Source organism: Hibiscus syriacus, unplaced genomic scaffold (assembly GCF_006381635.1).
Source record: "Hibiscus syriacus cultivar Baekdansim isolate YM2019G1 unplaced genomic scaffold, ASM638163v2 tig00110209_pilon, whole genome shotgun sequence".
Taxonomy (NCBI): Eukaryota; Viridiplantae; Streptophyta; class Magnoliopsida; order Malvales; family Malvaceae; genus Hibiscus; species Hibiscus syriacus.
In genome coordinates this window covers 1,653,553-1,674,174 of record NW_024062628.1, presented here as the reverse complement: position 1 = coordinate 1,674,174, position 20,622 = coordinate 1,653,553, and the positions used below count along the sequence as shown (strand labels likewise).

The following is a 20,622-nucleotide window of genomic DNA, read 5'->3' as shown; positions in this document are numbered from 1 at the left end:
AATTTATACTAATATGGATGACCCTAAAAAAGAGCAAGGTCTACTGAAGCTCTGCGGCCATTGTAGAGGTGAAGACGACAACAGGAAGCACTGTCTACATCTCCCAAGATATTGAACATGCCGATAATCCTTATGTCTTTCAAGAATAGACTTTATTGATTGAAATAGTCCTATTTACGTCCTTATGTTAATGTATTAAGTTTGTAGTTTTTTTTTTCATAATGTGCATTTCTGAAAGTCTAATATAATGTTCATAGTTTATTGTTCTTTTCAACAAAATCTATCACATTTTGGAAAGCAAAAAAAAACAACAGAACTCATCACCTCGACGTGACAAGTTCATATGTATTTTTTTCTGTCCAACCTTAAATTCACATAATAATTTTAAAAATAATTTTCAATAGAATTCGTCACCTCTAAGTGACGAGTTTTGTAGGAAATATTAAAATATTGAGCCCGAAATATCCCATGAAACTCGTCACCTCGACTTGACTAGTTCGTCCTGGACTGTAGAAAATGTCGTAGATCTCAAATTAATTTTTGAGGTGCCTTATTAGACCAAATAATTACGGCGGGTGCCCTATTGTGCCAAAAAAAAAACCCCGGATACCCAAAAATCGGTTCCTTAATTTTTAATTTAGTTTTTTCATTTAAATAATTATATTGAATTATTTTATTTTATATTTAAGTATTTGATTTTAAAATTAAAATAGTTAAAGTATATACATAAAATTAATCAATTTATTCAGTTTAGATATCCAAAATCGATAATTTATTTATAGTAACCACCTAAAATAAATAAATAAAATTAATATATGTGTTTTTTATTTAATAAAAGAGAACAAAAGGCCAAAAGTATGTGTTTTTTATAGTAACCACCTTAAATAAATCAATCAAATTAATAACTTTTAGAGTTTAGTGACCAAAATAGAAGATAATAAAATAGTTGAATGATGAATGATATAATTTACCCAATTTATAACGATAGGAATTAACGAAACTTTTGGTCAATGATTGGAAACGGTTGTCAAAAGGTCATATTGGATTTTTTTCGACTTGGAGGGCCACATTAACCCAAGAATAAGATGAGGGTCACATTAATTTTTTTTTTGAAAAGTTAAGGACCTCGAATGCCTTTTTACATAATTAAAATTAAAATATAATCAAATATATCAAAAGACCTGATAGATAGATGATGATGTTTTAGGTTTAGGTATAAATCTACAGATAAGTTACACCTTATTTATATTATACCCAAAAGATAATTTACACATGATTTATACAAAATAAAAATTGAATCTACACATAAAAACCTAGGACTTAACCTTTACAGACTTTTGTCTAATTGAAAAAAAATAAGATTATATAATTAGAAACATAAATATATATTCATATAATATTTAATTATCAATAATTTTTAAATATTAAACCAATTTTTTGAATTAATATTATTTTATAATTATTAAAAAAACCAAATCAGATCAATATGTATTTAAATATATTTAAATTTTAAAATTTAAGATATTTAAATCTAGAAAAATGTAAATTAAATTTAGATTTGATTAGCTTTTTTTTTTAAATAAAAGCGATATTCTTTTCAGATACGCCAACTCATTCGTATTTAATATTGAGTGAGAATTCGAAATATATACCATTTAAATTAATTATTCCGTATATACTATTACAAACTCTTCCTGTCAAAGGTCAAACCCAATTACGTTGCGCCGCAAGCAACAGCCACCGCCAATACAATTGTCGTCGCATAAAGAAATACACCGGAAAAGGGAAGAAAAACCGACGCCAAGAGTCAAAACCCGGTCTTAGCTTGCACATTCCTTAACGACACTCGAATTTGAGTGTAAATCTGTGAAATCACCCAATCTATTTGTGTCCCCACCTTCTACGGTAATCTCTCGCGCCACCCTGGTTTCATACTCTCTTTGCTTTTCGTTTTAGGGTTTAACCCCACAATCTCTCTTTGTTTCCATGTAAAACACCAGGAGAGAGCCCCGTTTCTGAGAGAGAAACCTTGAGAAGAGGAAGTAAAACAAAAAAGGGTCTGAAGGGGCCTTTTCGGGTTTGGTTGAGCTCCAAATAGATGGGGGCCCTGGCTCCAGTCGTCCCCTCTTGGATACCTGAAGATGACCTCTTGTTGAAGAACGCTATTGAGGTATATACTTCTATTTTACTTGGTTTATTTTAAGGGGGGGGGGAGATTGAGTGTTTTGGTACTTTTTTGAGGTTTTTTTATTGTTCTAGCCTCACATTCGATTTTTTTTTGTATTTATTGTTAATTTGGATATAACTATATATTCGTTATTTCTTTGATTTTTTTAGTAGCTGAATATTAATGATTTTTGTTTTCTTGCCTCTTCTATTATATTATTTTAGTTATTGGAATTGTTAAGCTTATTTGACCGTATCTTTTTTATACTTGACATTGTCTTCTGGGTATAATGTGTTGACCGTTGAGTATGAAATATTTGCAATATAAGGCGTTTGTCACTAATGAGTTAGAAGATTCTTGCATTTACGTTTATGAAGATAAGGAATCTAGCACTTATATTATGGTTGCAATATCTGTCAATGGAGAGGATTACCGTGTTGAAAATATAGTACTTGTAAACATTGTCTAGTCTGTGTCAGTGTTAAATTTGGAAATGCAACCTGCTTTATAGACATCACTGATGTATTAGATTCTATTCATGAATGGAAGTTTGTAACTTTACTAGACTGCATGAATATTGATGAAACTGGAATGCGATCTAAATTGTTCAGTAAGCAAGAAGTTATCACCTCACCCTAATTCGATTTTCTATGGTTATGTTTGTATGCCGGTGATGTATCATTATATTTCTTCATATCTGTTTTCAGGCTGGTGCTTCTCTGGAATCTCTTGCGAAGGGTGCAGTGCAGTTCTCTAGAAAATTCACAGTTAGAGAACTGCATGCCCGATTGCATTCTCTCCTTTATAATCCAGTTAATTCTGAGGAGGCTTCATGTCACATATTTGAGTTTGAATGTTCTGCTTCTAACACAGCAGGAAATTCAAAGGATACCAATAGTTTGCCTGGGAAGAGAAAGTCTGAGAGTGTACATAGTAGTCACGATGCATTGTGCAAAAGAGTTCGGAATGATCCCTTTAACTCAATGGATCCGAGTTTACTTGTTGAATCTATTGATAGCAACTCTATTGGGCTTGCGGATGAGCCCTTACCTGGAAATCCAATCTCAGATCAATTTGGGGTTCAAGAAACAAATGTGAATGTCATGCATTGTTCTTTTCCTCAAATACAGGAAAGTCCTCACATACTTGGAGAGAATCAGTTTCTTGTTGAGAGTGGCTCTGGCATAGAGGAATTGAGAGAATCCAAGGAATTTTCTATGCACAGTTTGTTAGAGGATAATGATAAAGAGAATATTTGCTCTTGGTTTGAGTGTAACCAGATCTTGAACTCATTAATTGTGGAGCATGGTTTGTCAATTTGGAGAACTGATGAAGGCTTCTCTCAATCGGCTATTCCTGCTGATGATGGTCTTGGGCAAACGGTTATTCACAGAGGAGATATATGTGCACCACCCAGTGATGGGGTTGCCAAGAGCAATCATGTGTCAGGACATAACGCTGTTGGTACAGATTCCCATATTGAATCAGAAATACTATGTGAGGCTTCAGAAAATACAATGGCTGATACTGAAGGTTATTTGATGGAAATAACCAATACCCTTATGAATGATGAACCTTTTTTATTGGATGCTGATGCAAAAGATGTGATTGAGAAGTCTTTCTTTGAAGGCTTGCGCTCACTTTTGGTAAGTTCACCAAACAGCGGTGATCAAGATCAGATGACTGAATTAATGACAATTGAAACTCAAGTTAATCTTGCAAAAGTTTCTTGTTCAGGCCTTGGAGAATCAGATGAAGTTGCAGGATCTCGCCCAGTGGAAGAACCTGTCTCTTGCAATTCAGATGTCCTAAACCTTTCTTCTTGCGCTTTAAACAGTGAGGATCCAGAAATTCCATGCAATGAAGATGTTGACTTCCCCGAACATCTATGCCGACCGACTGTTTCCTCAACAGGACACAAGGAACCTTGAAATCCATTATCTGCCTGCATAAAAGATTTTTCTCGGGGTCAGAAAGATAGTGAGAGAGGCCCCATCCTGGTTCAGAGAGATAAAATAGATCCTGGGAAATCACATGGATCTTCTCAAATGAAAAGATCACATATGATAGCAGAAGTTGGTCAACTCCATGCAGTAGTTAAATGTGAGGATCACCCATGTGTAGCTCCTATAGGTGATGGTTTTCTATCCAATGCTTCAGCCCAAAGTAATTCCATTAATGCTAGTGATGGCACTTTCCCACCAACACTGCCAATGGAAAATAGTGAAGATAATTTACTGGGAATGCATACAAATCATAGTTCAGCTAATTCTTTAACAGGGAAACATGCTCTTTGTTCTGATAACCTCGACAGTTTCCCACCGGTGAATCCTTCTGTCATAAAGCGGATGCTCTACAAATGATTATTTCTCCAGTACTAGTTGTTGATCCTCCACCATTAGAGGCTGCAGAGTTACATATTGGAAGTGATGATAATGTTCCTTATTACTCGGACAGTGAGGCAACGGTACGTCATCAAATTCCGATGGTTGTAACCTCTATTATCGTCATCATTATTAACTCCCTTTTATTTCTTGTTTTATAATTTTATGAACAGATCCTTCACATGGACTTGTATCCAGATGATGAAGATTTGTGTGATCAGAAGGTAACAAGTCAACCCACAAAGTTTTTGTACTTGCATCTATCAATGTTCTGCTTTGGTAGTTTGGTGACGCTTGCTGTTACTTTTTTTTTATCTCTCTTTTGTTCATTAGCAGAAGAATCAAGAGATAAAGGAATAGTTTGTCATGTATATGCTTGCGCATCTCCACCTGTTTTGGGTTCAAATTTTATCTTTTCTTTCTCTAATCTGGAATATGGTCTTTATTGATGAAGAATACATATTTAATTCTCACTGTGCAGTTACTAAATACCAGCATGTGGACAGAATAAGAGCAATTATGAGGCTGGAACAGGCTTACCATTCTTTCATACAGAGGGACATTGCATCCCATGGAGCCTTTGCCATTTTATATGGCCGCAATTCCAATCATTATTATATTAAGAAACATGAGGTACTGTAAGCTTTCGTACTATATCCTTACTTTTACCATTCTTCTCATCAGTGTTGCCTTCACCATTTGAATGTTATTTTCTACAATACTGCTATGTTATTGTTATATTTAGGTGGTTCTTAATCATACACTTGAGTGAATACCTCCTTATCCAAGTTTAATTAGAAAGCCATGCTTATTGGTATTCGTTTAAGCCAAAGACAGGATAAATAACTATTCCTGGTTAGGAAACTATATCGTCCAAGGAACCATCTCGTATTTTGTCCTTCATTTGGTCACTTCAACAAAATTCCATGGTTTCATTTTCGGAGCTTTGCTCTTCTAAGCTTGTATGTTTATAGTTTTGATGGGTTTTTATTTTTCTTTAATGCTTTACACTTTCTAATTTTGTAGATTTTACTTGGTAGAATGACAGAAGATTTCATTGTTGACATTGACTTGGAAGACAAGGATGTGCAAATACAGTGTCAAGGAGGAAGTAAGATTTACCATGTCTCTATATATAATTACCACCACTTGAACGGTTGCCTAATAACATGTAATACTGCTTTTGTGGTTCCCCTCATCTATTTAGGCAATCATCAAGATGGAAGAAGATGGATCTTTCCATCTTAAAAACCTTGAAAAATGCTTGATATGGATAAAGGAAAATAAAGTAGCTCCTGAGCAGAGCCTGGGCCTTAAATCTGGAGATGTGATCCTGGTATTATTTTCAATTTTCTTTTGGAAATACGTGTAACAAGTATTGAACATGCCTACTTCATTGCAGTTGACCACTTGTTTTTCATGCTCAAATTCATCTATGAATGTTTGGAGAAATGTTTAGCTGAATATGGCTGTTTTGTAGATAAGGGGGATCCCATTAATCTTCGAGACGAACCAGAATTGTGTGAGGCAGTATTTGAATGGTGTGGCAAAAAAATGGTTGAGCTCGGGAACCCCATATTAGAACTGTGCTGTATGTGCAATTTGGTCACCTTTATTTAGTGGTAGTCTCATGTAATTACTAATTACAAGTTGGAAAGAAATAGCTTTATAAGTAGGTGGAATTGAATCTATCGATACAATTGGTTACTCTGCTACACTCACCTCACTTTCATGGAACCTACCTTTTTTAAACACCTTGGACATCTCCGACAATTCTTTCTCCAGCTCACTTCCGGACTCGTTCTCCAGTTTAATTCGCTTGTGTCGACTCGGTCTTTCCGGGAACTCTGCTAAAATACCTGCCTTTCTTGGCTCACTCCCTCACCATGAAGAACTTTACCTTTACAACAACCATCTCCATTGACCAATTCCTTCAAGCTTTAACAACTTAACACACCTGAGACGACTTAAAATCCAAAGAAACTACATTTCCGGTGAGTTTCCCGATCTTGGTTCACTCCATAACCTTTACTTTCTCGATGCATGTGATAACAACATATCTGGTGGAGTGCCATCGCTCAACGAGGAACAATAAACTAAGAGGAAATACTCCGACAACATCGACAAGATTAGGTACTCTTTATGAAAGATTTTTAATTTGATAATTATATAAACTTAATAAAGACAACTTTGGGGGCACGCACACTTTTCATACGTTAATACCTTCGTCCTCTGACAGTATTTAAAAAAGTCTTAATTTTGTGGTCGTGGGATCATGTCTTACGGTGAGCAATTCATAATTCTGACTGCCGGAGGTCTTCCACAGAAGTTGTTTTTAACTTGGTGTTGGGGACAGCCTACTACCCTACCTCCCCCTCATCTCATTACATATGAGAATAGTGTCAGCTAATTTTTTTCTCTTTAAACGGTTAAATCATTCCCAAACATTGAAATCAAATGGTGGTCGAGCATTTAGGAAATTGGGCAGGCAAGGACGTGGTTCCCATGCATAGATGTATGTATAACATCGTTTTCCAAAACTTTTTACAGGCAGTATTCAGCGCAGCGGGAGCAGGGGACATAATCTACATTTATGTTAAACTTTTTGTAGGTACACTAGTGAGTCGTCCAAGTGCTCCTCATCAAAAAGTGGGTTGGATAGATCTCTATTCATTCCCCCAGCTTCATGGATGCAATAAAAGCTTGCCAAACCCATATTTAGCTTTGAGATTTAAAACTTTCTAAACCTTTATTGCGATTATACATTGGAAAAAAAATAAGAATGTTGGTGAAATACTAACAAAATTAGTTCAACTGGTAAACATTTTGAAATTGCTAAAGTAAGGTGTCGAGTTCGAGTCCTTGTATATGTAGAAAATTCTCGTTAGGAGACTCATCCACTAAAATCAGGTATGCTACATGAGTTAATCCAAATTAATCATGACAAAATCTTAGAATCGGAGGGAAAAAATGTTGACAAAGTCTTTAGCTCCTGAATTATCTACTCTTTATTTTCTCTTCATGCTTATGGAAATCAAAACACTTCAACTCCTCAAACCAAAAATCAATTCTTCTCTCGTTTCAATCATATTAGATTGAATTGGAAAATTTTAAAGCCGACAAAAAAGTTAAAAATGGTAAAATATTATTTGTTATTTTTATTTTCTTTGTAGACGAAAATTGATTGATTCATTTCATATTTTTTAACAGTGTATAACTGTTCAAATTCAGATAGTTTATAGAAAACAATATATACTATTAAACTTATGAAAATATGGGTCAAACTTGTGTCAATTAATTTTTCATTTCATTATTATTATTTATTTCATAACCATTTTAAAACGAGAAAGCGAATTAAAAATGTAATTACGACTTTATTTTAAAAAAATTTAAATTTTTTGGTAAAATTTGATTTGGAGTAGCCATCGACCTTTGGGTTAGGTAGGTTGAATACCTAAAAGAAGTCTTTTAAACAATTTTAAGAAAAATTATTTTTAAAGACACAAATTGATATGCGTTACCAAAAATTCATTTTTGAGAGTCAGGAAACGATTACGCGTGGGGAAGAGTAAGCACCCCACAATGTCCGAAATCAATACCTAATCGTTTATACGTTGTCGCAATAGTGAAAACCATATATTCTAGTTAGAAATTAAAGTATGATATTTTTACTAAAATTGACTAATTAATTACAAGTTTGTTTTTCATTTGAATATCGTTGAATCGTACTTCTCCTATAGAAAGGTGTTTGTCATGTCCATTCTACGACGAGCATCCTTGACTTGTTCAAATAAGCCCATTTCTATCATATACTAACATACGGATATCTAAATAAATAGAAAAATAATATATATATATATATATATATTATAGGTAAAAATAGCCATAACAGAATAATAATAAGCACAAAATAAATTAAATACACATATGTACCCGCTTTCAAAGTACACGTACAAAACTAATATGACATAAAAAAAACTATGGTTAATAAAATTTAGGGTAAAGCATAGTAATGGTCACTGAACTTTTCTAAAGCTTTCATTTAGGTCTCATAACTTTTAAAACTTGCAATACAGTCCCCTAACATTTTGTTTGTTTGTAATATGGTCCCTCAACAGTTACGTCAGGGGCCGTATTGCAAACAGACTAAATGTTGGGGGACCATATTGAAAACGGACTAAATGTTAGGGGATTGCATTGTAATTTTTAAAAGTTGGGGGACTTAAATGAAAGCTTTAGAAAAGTTTAGTGACATTACTATACTTTACCCTTAATTTAATTAATTTTAACCAGATTGATTAGTATAGATACTTAAAATGATTAAATTGACTAATAGAAACTAATTTTATAATTTATATATAATAAAACAATTAATAGTATAATTAAACTTTAACAAATTTAAATTTAAGAATTCTTATAAATAAAGCCTGTGAATTCGAAAAACTCTTATAACTATTAATATCAACATTTAAGATTGTAGTTAATTTCTTTTGTGTGATTATTTGTTTGTCATCATCTTCATGTAACTCCTAAAACAAAATTTCCCACAAAACAACATATATTACCCCAAAATCATCAAACAAAATTTTAGATCACAGTAAGAATTAACCCTAAAAAGTATGTTTATATATACATATTGTCCTGAGCTTCCTTTTTCAGACTAAACTACTTAATACATTCTTTTTCTACAATGGAGGTCTAAAAATGTCTTTTTCCAAGTCGAGAGTTTCGAGTTCTAGCTATGTGAAGGTATCTTTTCAGGAACAAACTATTCGAACTTCATGACTCGATGATGATTATTTGGAAACAACCAAAAACCAACATCAAGCAATGTATATAACATCACTTTTGACTTTGCGTGCACGTTGAACTGCATCATATCCCTAACCTCTTTATACCACATTCCGAGCAGAACTTGGATGTTTCCCTCAGGTAAAGCGCCCCGCATTCATCGCAGTATTTCGGTGGATTTGTAGGCTGAAATGTAAGCATTTCAAGGGAGTTCAGAGTATATTTTGATTTTTATATCGACAGACGCATAAACATGCGTTAACATGGAACCCAAAAGATGCAAGCCTGCAATTGAAAGATCGGAAAAGGCCAAATAGAATCCCTCACCATAACATGCAAGCGTCCTCCAACGTGATCTCCTCCTGCTAGGGGTTGTCAGCAAACTATTTGTTGAGGCATGGTCGGTGACTGGTGAGCGTGATTAATTTCGGGTAAGTGTGATGGTGTCCCACATTAATGATTCGGGGGAAAATGAGCAGGATGTTGGTTTTGGTGAACTGGCTGATTATGGTTCTGGTGAATAGGATGATAATGGTGTTTTGAAGGAGTCTGCTGCTGATTCTGCAATAATTGAAACAGTTTTTCAAAGCAGTGTTATCTCCAAGTCACTTTGATCCTTGAATACCATAGAACATGAGATGCTCAATTTAAACATAGACACGCTTCTTTTCAATGCAAGAACCCATAAATTGATTATCATATTTAATTACTAAATACTAATATTCTTCAACAAACTGAATGTCTAAATTCAAAGAAAATAAAGGTCCAAGAACAGAAACCCTAAATAGAAAAATCTTCTTATTCATAGGAGAGCTCTTAGTTCATTGACAGGGTGAAACCCTTGAGGATTAGACAACGCGGAACTATCTGCGCCGGTGTAAGCCTGCAAAATTTTAAAATGATTACATCGTATCTCATTACGGTGAGAGATGGAGGGAGAGAGGAGAGGGGGACTTACATACATGTAATCCTCAAATAGATAATGCACCATTATGATATGTACTAAGTGGTTATGGTTTTATGTCATATTTAGTAATATGGATTTACACACTCATAAACTCTTATGTGTTCTAAGGCATATTGGATATTAGATTTCAAGGAACATCCAACTAGAATTATTGTTCAAAGATAAAGAATCGAGTCAGAAAAGAGGGTATGGATCTTACAGGCAAGGAAGGGATGTTGGACACTGTCTTTGATGATACGCGCCTGTACTATTGCCTTGGAGAATAGAACTTATAGTCTTGAGCGGAGATAGCAACCTTCAGCAAATAGAAACATAGACAGAAGGCAGGATGCTTATGGAAAAAATCTCTCTCAAAGTCAAAATCCTCAAAGTCCAAATGCCATGACTTGTCAGCAGTTAAGAAAGTGTTTAAAACAAACTATAATGCATGGAAAAAATATTTCTGCACTAACTCATGTCATGAGAATCCGGCTAATAAATGGAAACATAGATACAACCAAGTGGGCAAACTTCTGTATTTTGAATTACACGAAAAGCATCAAACTGATTCTTATGCAACCTCTCTAAGGGGCATACACAATGCTCCTTAGGGGAAATCAATTGGCCAAATAAGCAAGAAATAGTACACACATGGCACTGATAAAGTAGTAAGAAAAAGGAGCCACGCTGATAAAGACCAGGACATATAATCAATCATATGTAAAGAAAATAAATCCATGTGAATAACTTACCACTCGGCATCCTCAACAGGCACATTATTTGGTCTCTCAATGATATCCAAACCATTAACCACAAAACGAACTCTCTTTTCTTCTTGTATAACTAATTCTGGAAACCTTGTCCTTGTTTCAAGAGAAGTTGCAAGTTCTCTTCTTTTATACATATAAGAACCTATAATCAATTAAAGGGGCCAGATTAATTTTGGGTAAAGTATAATAATGGTCACTAAACTTTTCTAAATCTTTCATTTAGGTCTCCCAACTTTTAAAACTTGCAATACAATCCCCCAACATTTAGTTTGTTTTCAATATGGTCCCCCAACATTTAGTTTGTTTGCAATATGGTCCCCGAATAACTGTTGGGGGACCATATTACAAACGGACTAAATGTTGGGGGATTGTATTGCAAGTTTTAAAAGTTGGAGGACCTAAATGAAAGTTTTAGAAAAGTTTAGTGACCATTACTATACTTTACCCTAAAATTTATGATTATAAAAAATATTTTTTATCTGCATATATACATACACAGTAAAAAAACATACGCATATGGTCCGATTAAAATAAATAAGAAAAAGCAAAAGATTATTTAAAAATTAACCCAATTTATTTACATCATAACTCAATCAAAATGGTGACCAAAGGAAACATACGACAAACTTTGAGGAATCCAAAGCATAAATAAGTCTATTTTGGGCATTTATTATACAAAAGGACTAAAACGTAACAACCATAAAAAATCAATAGATCAAAACACAAATTTAACCAAAGCATGTTAATAACCCTGAAGTGACTAAAATATAAATCATATAAAATAAAAGCTCGAAGCTTAAAAATGTAAACTTGTATTTAAGTGATCAAAATAAAATTTTACAAAATCAGAACTCCTCTTTACATAGTTAGACCACGCGTCAGTTTTGAGGAATCCCTAAGCCGAAAAATAACACCATTTTAGGGGGTTAAATACCCCTCTTTTATCATTTTTTTCCTGAAACCCTTCCCCATTTCATTTCAGCCGTTTTCACCCTTTCTTTACTCCCCCCTCTCATTTTCTTTCTATTAACCGAGAAGTTGAGAGACTTTCTCTCCGACCACTTCTCGGATGGCCCTGATGAAGGGTCGATAACTCCCCGTAGTCTCCTACTCTTCCATTTTTAAAACCCTAAACAAACCAAACTCCCAAGCTATAGACTCACCCCCTTTTCTCTTAAAACAAAACCCGAAATAAAGAAACTACCTTTAGTGTCTTAGGGATCTAACAATGCGGACGAAGCAGGGTGATTTGACTCCAAACGGTGAGGTTTCTTCCTTTCGTTTTTTTCTCTGTTCTCTTATTTTTTTCGCACTAATTTTTATTTCTTCCCCTTTTTTGATTTGCTCTTATTTTCTCCCTTTATAGTTGCCCTTCTTGCAGGTTGATTTGATGAAGATAGGATATGATTACCCTACCTCAAGCCTTGATAGTCCCAGGTTTGCTTTTGGATTTTATTTTGTACAAATAGATTTTATTATTTGTGTTTTCTGACTGATTTACGATGGAACACTAAAATGAAGGCAACGTCAGTGGCGACAACAAGTCTGACGACGCTGATAGAGGGCTAGCGTAGCAGTAGAATAGGGGCTAGGGTTTAAAAACCCTAATTTCCTTAGGCTGACACATGAGGGCTTGGTAATTGGGTCTGGTTTTGATTTGTAATCTGGCCTGTAAAATGTACTAATAATAATAATAATAATAATAATAATAATAATAATAATAATAATAAATAATAATAAAACGTAAAACGATTTCGACTCGAACAAAAATGGGTGTCTGCAGCTGCCCCTCTTCGCACATTCTTGTGTTAACAATAATAGGGCTAAGACGACAAGACGACGAGTTTTTTTCCAATTCCATCTTTTGCATTGAAATTTGAAATTTTCTAATAAGAGACTAAAAATGATCCGAAAATAATTTGGTGTTGAAGACAACACTGCTCATCCACATTGAAGAGATCTAGCCACTTTTTAGTAAATTGAAGATGACATTGTTCCTTCTCTCCGTGGACGTCAAGTCAATCTTGGAAATGACACTGCTAATCCGCTTTGAAGAGATCTAGTAGCTTTCGGGTAAATTGGAGATGACACTGCTCCTCTCTGAGGACGTTGGATCAATCTGGAGATAATTTGGTATTGATACTGTTCATTCTCTATGAGGCAATCGGGTCAATCTGAAGATAATTTGGTGTTGAAACTGTTCATTCTCTATGAGAAAATCGGGTTAATATGAAGATAATTTGGTGTTGACACTGTTCATTCTCTATGAGGAAATTACGTTAATCTAGAGATAATTTGGTGTTGATAATGTTATTTCTCTCTGAGGAAATCGGGTCAATCTAGAGACAACACTGCTTATCCGCATTGAAGAGATCTGGTCATTTTAGGGTGATTATATTGTTCCTTCATTCTGAGGACGTCGGGTCAATCTGGAGACGACATTGCTCATCTGCATTGAAGAGATCTAGGCACTTTCGCGTGATGACACTGTTTCTTATCTATAAGGACGTCGAGTCAATCTAGAAATAATTTGGTGTTGACACTGTTTCTTCTCTTTGAGGAAATCAGGTTAATCTGAAGATAATTTGGTGTTAACATTGTTCATTCTCTATGAGGAAATCAGGTCAATCTGGACACAATACTGCTCATCCATATTGAAGAGATCTGGATGTTTTAGGGTGATGATAGTGTTCCTTCTCTCTGAGGACGTCAGGTCAATCTAAATACGATATTGCTCATCTGCATTAAAGAGATCTGACCATCACAATTTTTCCTAAAAGACTTATACAAAGATATGCATGTATGAATGCAACTATGTTAAGTGTTCTCATGGTTGTCGAGATGAAATTCGTTTATTTGGATTTCTTTGGAAATGATTTTTTCAAAAACATTTATGAGATGAGAAGATGGTCTCATGAAAATCAAAATTTTAATTAAATTTAAAAAATCATCGGATGAGGGAAATCAAAATTCATCATGTTTGTATGAAATAATGAATGTATGATTCAGAGATGCAAATTCATGTAACATGTATGAATAAATGTTTTCTTGATCTGTGATAGGAATGGTTGCATGAGAAGTCTTCATTTTATCCCTGATTCGGTTGTCTTCACTCTTTGTTTGCACCAGCGTGTATCCTTGCAATTCTTGACTCGTGTAAATTTCTTCTTGCCCAAAATTTTTTTTACCCCTGATAAATTTGGCTTCCCCTGTCTGGACTTCTGTAGAAACCCAATAGAGCTTTCATCCTTGCTTTGAAAAGAGAATCCATCATTTCAAGATTTGGAGACTGTGTACGTGTTGTTACCTTGTGACGAAAAATCAATAGTCACTGTCTGGAGCTAGGCACCGCAGTAATCGATGAGACACCCACGTCTCTGACAAGCCCTACTATACATCCATGACAAGGATGGTAGTTGGAGCCATAGAGGCAATCAAAATCGAAATTGAAGGTGTTTGATCAATTGCTAACATCGAATTCAATACACCATGCAGAGTTCTTAACTCTTCCATTGACCAAAAAATCATAATTTTGTCATGAAAAATTAACATAATAACACAACTGAATGTTGTGATGGTGGACAAAACAATTATTTATAGTAAGCTCCACTGTCTCTGCTTCATCATTTTCAATCTTAACGCATTTCTGCTTCATTGAAAATAAATTTTTGCTCAATTCTTAGATCTTGTACTCCTGGCTTGATACATGTCTTCAATAATTCCACAAATTTATCATTTCTTGCTCCACTTCTGATTCTAAGCATGAACTTCTATGTTTGGGAGACATGTGTCAATTACCAAGATCTACTCTAGAGAGATTGTCTTGTTTGAAAATATTTTTCTTCCTCTTTCTCTTTTTCAAAAGTTTTGATGAAGAAATTTTGAAAAATGATGCCCCTTACTTTGGGTTCACAATTGAGACAAATTATAAAACAAGATTTAATTTGATATCAAAGAATTAATAACACTTTTAATCCTTCAAAAATTATAACTATATGACAAGTGTCAACATTAATGCTTACTTTGAGGTAGGGTTAAGTATGGAAAGATAATGTGTCTTAAATTGTCTTATTTGGTCAAGATATGTTATTTTTGATTCTCTGGTATTCGTTGATTTGATGAAATAGCTTCTATGTTTATATTTTAGAAATGCTCTTTGATTCTTAGCTCTTATGAGCGCATTCGGGTTGTACGGTTCCTTATCAAAATATTTAAGTTCGCCTTTGAGGAAGTCAAAATGGCTCTTAGAAAGATGGGAAGGGAGAAAGCTGTCGGTCCTGATCAAATTCCTATCACTGTGTGGTTAGCCCTAGGAGAAGATGGAGTTAAGTGGTTGACCAACATCTTTAATATTATTTTAGAGACTGCCAAGATGCCAGAGGAGTGGAGAGAGTCTACGGTGATACCAATCTATAAAAATAAAAGAGATCCCCAACGTTGTGGTAACTACAGAGGTATTAAACTACTCAGCCATACCATGAAACTATGGGAAAGGGTGATAGAGGCTAGGTTGAGACAAGTTACTAGGGTTTCGGAAAACCAATTTGGCTTTATGCCAAGCAGGTCTACCACGGAGGCGATTCATCTACTTCGACGGCTTATGGAGAAATATAGGGAAAAGTCTAGAGATCTTCACATGGCGTTCATTGACCTTGAGAAGGCTTATGATAGCGTTCCTCGCGATACGATCTGGAAGACTTTGGAAACGAGACGGATACCAACTGCTTATATCCGGGCGATTCGTGATATGTACTGTAGATCTACTACTTACGTCAGGACTACAGTTGGCGACACCGAGGCATTCCCGGTGGAAATCGGACTCCACCAGGGGTCGGCTCTTAGCCCTTACATCTTCGCCTTGATTATGGACGACATCTATTGTGCTACACCAGACGGTGTACCTTGGTGTATGCTTTTCGCTGACGACATTGTTCTAGTTGCTGAAACAAAATCTGAGTTGAATAGTAGATTGGCTACCTGGCAGACTGCTTTGGAAGAAAAAGGTTTAAGGATCAATATTGAAAAGACAGAGTATTTATGTTCAAACTTCAATGGGAACCAAACGATGAAGATGTAGAAGTATGCATAGAAGGACATGTTCTTCCCTCAAAGGATTGTTTCAAGTACTTAGGGTCTATGATACATAAAGATGGGGGTGTAGATGATGACGTTACACACCGTATAAAGGCGGGATGGCTAAAGTGGAGGGCCGCTACTGGAGTTTTGTGTGACAATAAGGTGCCTCTAAAACTTAAGGGAAATTTTTATAGAATGGCAATAAGACCAGCTCTGTTGTATGGATCAGAATGTTGGGCAACCAAGAAGGATCACGTTATGAGGATAGAGGCCGCAGAAATGAGAATGCTTCGATGGACATGTGGTAGGACTATGTGGGATATGACGACAAACTCTGCTATTAGGATGTCCTTAGGGGTGGTGTCTGTTTCCGAAAAATTGAGGGAGGGAAGACTACGGTGGTTAGGGCATGTCCTTAGGCGACTACCGTCGGATGCGGTCAGGAGGGTAGAGTCGATTACAGTCGACGGTGCCAGAAGGAAAGGATGACCAAGGAGGAAGTGGGAAGACTGCTTGAGATCTGATTTGATGGATTTAGGCCTTACCGAAGACATGACCTATGATAGGAAATTATGGAGGCTTAAGACTAGGGTAGTCGAGTAGTGTGGGTCACATCTATAGGGTGTATCATCTTTGTCTTCTTTTAAATGAATTTGTAGTAATTTCCATGACTTTTACTTTTTATACTTTTCTGTTATTGGTATTTATGAAAGATTAGAACTGGGCTTGCTATAATTGTCTTCTGTGTATCATTCTCGTCATGTTTCCTCTGTTAAATTTAGCCGGTCTTATGTTTCTGTCTATATGCAGAGATTCTTTCGCAGGGATTATTTTGCAGGGATTACTCCCCATTACAGAAGCACATATGATATTAATGACTGTATATGAATACTGTTTAGCTATGTATTTATGTAATTATTTATACATGCATTGCATTTTATCTATATTTTTAATTTTCTGACTGCCGGAGGTCTTTCACGGAAGCTATCCTCAACCTGGCGTTGGGGGCAGCCTACTACCCTACCTCCCCCTTACCCCATACATATGGGAATTGGGTTTTGTTGTTGTTGTTGTCTTATGGTACAGATACACAATATTCATATTCGAGCCAGCCTTTCAGGTTTTCAACTCGAATCATCCTTTGGTTTCAAGACATTATTCAAAATTTTACGTCTTGAACCCCCTTGTCATTTTTCTTTGTCATGCGTTAAAGATTTTAGAAATCATTTTGCAAATAAAAGATTAATCCTGAAAGATGGAATGAAATCTGAAGATAATCTCTTCTACTTAGAAATCCATGTATGATTATAAGGGACTTTTTAGGTACATGATTCATTAATGCAATGAAACTCTAGAACTTGAAGAACTGGCCTTGATCAATCTTATGGTTTGAAGCTTGATGCGTTATTTGACTTGAGGGACTTTTTACACGTGCTTCTTGTCTTCTTTTTTTGATGAGTTTAAGACTTCAATAGATTTGAATGCATTCTTGTTCTCTTTATTTCTTTTAGTTGGAACTTCATTCGTTGTTCTCGACTGAATTTGGTCTTTGAACACATTGTATTTGATCCACCTCAATGTACCTTATTATATCTCATTTTATTTCACAATGACATGAATTGATTATTTCCACTCCTGCAAGAAGATTTCCTTTACCTCTGCCCCTAGTGTGGAAGGTGATCCTTGGTTAGGGTTGAATCAGGAAAAAATAATTTAGGCTCAAATAGGGACAACAAAGGATATATATTTTCTCCTTTTGTGAAGGGATAATGAAAGAAGGTCGTTCATTATTTCATATATGGAAGTCCTTACAGAAGAGGTATCCCCAAGTGGATAGATTTTCAGGATTAAATTTTATTCACATGAAAACAATGTAATTAACGCATGATAATTATTTCAAACACTTTTTTCTTTTTCTTGCTTCAAGCATGCCCCAATTGATTTGGGATCATCTTCAAAACTTGATCCAGGATGCCCCATCTTGTTTCTTCTTGCATGAAGGGTCACGAACAAAAGAACATATTGCACTCAATAACTTTAAGTTTTATTTGGTAGAAAAATATTGGTTTTGTGTCTAAGAAGACAAGGGTGTGACTTTATTGTCTCAACGAAAGGTAAGGGTATGACTTTTTGTGTTTCGAAAAAAATATAAAGGCAATATTTCAAAGTTTCAAAGAAAGATAATGTCAAAATTTGATTATTTGGTAATGACCATGAATTATTCTGGGTAAAGAATTGAGTGATCTTATTTTTGGCTTTGGACGGGATAAGAAAGCTCTAATCTTGTAATATGTAAAAAATCTACAATTCTTGAAGAATTAAAAGATTCTATAATTCAATCGATATTCAAAGAACTACAAGATTAAAACTTGTTTCATTATTCATAACCTTAGAAGGTAGCATAAGTTCAATAATCAAACGACTCATAAAATATTTAAGCAAATATTAAAGAAAGAACAAAAACGAGTTTAAACAAAACAATGTTTTTAATGCAAGTGCAAGAAAGCCTCATGAAAAAACCTCTTTTTGATTGCATCAGAATGCCTAAATTCTTCAAATGTCCATGCTCCTGAATCAATCAAATTCTGGACCTTGCGCTTTAGTGCCCCACAATTCTTAGTAGAATGCCATGAACTTCCTATGTGATAACTGCATATGGAGTCAACATCGTATCCCTAAGGGTATGTGGCTCTTTTTCCTTAGACTGAAATGGAGTCACAAGATTATTCTCAACCAATATTGGAAGTAATTCCTCATAGGTCATTGGAATTGGATCAAATTGACTCTTGTCTCATATCATGCTATGAGGTTTGGCCTTGTGGCTAGCTGAATAGGATTTCATCATACTAATTTCAGCTTCTTCCTCGGTGTTAGTGTTGCTTGTGCTCCTCGGTTTACCATTATTGATGGCCTTTTCAATCATCTCTCTATACATGACGATGTCAGATAATTTCTTTGCTGCAACCCTTAGCATATTGTTAATATAGGGAGGTTTTAGCGTGTCTATGAACATAGTGATAAACTCCCTTTCAATCATTGGTGGATGCACTTGGGATACGACGCCCCTCCATCATTGTGTATATTGTCGGAAGCTCTCGTTATGCTTCATTTCAATATTTTGCAATGTTGTTCGATCAGGGGCCATATCCATCATGTGTTTATATTGACACAAAAATACATGAGCCAGATCCTTCCAGGAATGAATCTGAGTGCAGTTTAGCTTATTGTACTATTTAGAAGTGGGTCCAATCAAACTGTATTGAAAACAATGAATTAACATTTGATCATTGTTGGTGTATCCAGTCATCCTTCGAATAAACATCGTGAGATGGTCAGAAAGGAAACTAGTTCCATCGTATTTTTCAAATTCGAGCATTTTGAATTTGGGTGGGAGCGCCAAATCAGGAACTAAGGATAACTCACTTGCATTCATTTCATATTGGGAGCTTTGTTCCTTCATTCCTTTAAAGTATTCTTTGCACCAGTCTTTTAAGTTATTGGGTATCTCATTCTTACCTTTCTGATTATTGGGAAGCTTCTGAGGTGAAATAGTTAGCTGTGGAGCATGTACCATCACACGTTTAGAGGTTTTCATAGATGAAAAAGCATGCTCTTTGCCTTTTTCCTGTTTGAGCCCAACCAATTTCTTAACAATCTGATCGACCATGCAGGCATCAGTTTGCAAGATGTGGTTCATGGTAGCTTTTTGTGATTGCTCCAATTTAGCTACCCAATCTCGTTGCATTCTTTGTAAATTCTCTTGCAATTATTCCTTCAATTGTTCAAATCTTGCTTCTATTCTTAATGTTGTGTTATGTGATTAGAACCATTGCCACATAGTCTTCCATGAATTAATCCCCATGTTTTCATGATTAATGCATTCAAAAAATGTTTAAATAAATGTAATACAAGTGCAAAATATAAAGATGCAAATGCATATACAAAAAGTGTTGGTCCCAACGATGAATATCGTAGAATAATTTTTATCAGAGATAATAGTCTTTACATTACAAGATAGTCCATTTTAAAGACATGCTTTCGCTTGGATGCTGGGTCTAAAGTGGATCCATGCTTTGTTTCAAAGCGTCATCCTAAAAAACTATGCCCCTCAAGCATTCTATGGCCTATCTCGGTTATTACCCTTAAGGTGCTGAAGTCATGCGTCACTCCTTGATGATCAATTGTGGAACGATCGTAGATAAGAATTTATTACTACATCACTTCTCAGATCAAGGGATCAAATTTTAAATCATGAATGTTGTTCTATCAGTCAATTCAGGTGCGCTATCTTCAAATGACCCTCTTTCTCATTCTCTTTCATTAACCATCAGTGTATGTCTATGTATGCGACTGCTTGATTGAAAACTTTTGTCCCTACTTATAAAAAATTTCACTTAAATATTCCCTTGAAGATCAACACTTTTGCATTATGTCAGGTCGATGCAATGCAAAAAAAAGCGAAAATGACATTAAAAAAGAAATGAGTTA

The 20,622-nt window shown here is 35.1% G+C and overlaps 1 protein-coding gene and 1 pseudogene across 1 annotated transcript; one reads left to right on the top strand and one right to left on the bottom strand.

Moving 5' to 3' along the window:
* The first annotated feature begins 1,747 nt into the window (after positions 1-1,747).
* On the top strand, positions 1,748-6,178 carry LOC120113539. The gene is made up of 6 exons (XM_039134669.1): positions 1,748-2,170; positions 2,875-4,634; positions 4,725-4,775; positions 5,033-5,184; positions 5,578-5,887; positions 6,032-6,178. Exons 1-2 carry the CDS (start codon positions 2,099-2,101, stop codon positions 4,096-4,098), a joined length of 1,296 nt encoding a protein of 431 aa, XP_038990600.1. The 5' UTR covers positions 1,748-2,098; the 3' UTR covers positions 4,099-4,634; positions 4,725-4,775; positions 5,033-5,184; positions 5,578-5,887; positions 6,032-6,178.
* A 2,951-nt stretch (positions 6,179-9,129) lies between these two features.
* LOC120113492 lies at positions 9,130-19,879 on the bottom strand (annotated as a pseudogene).
* Between the last annotated feature and the right edge of the window lie 743 nt (positions 19,880-20,622).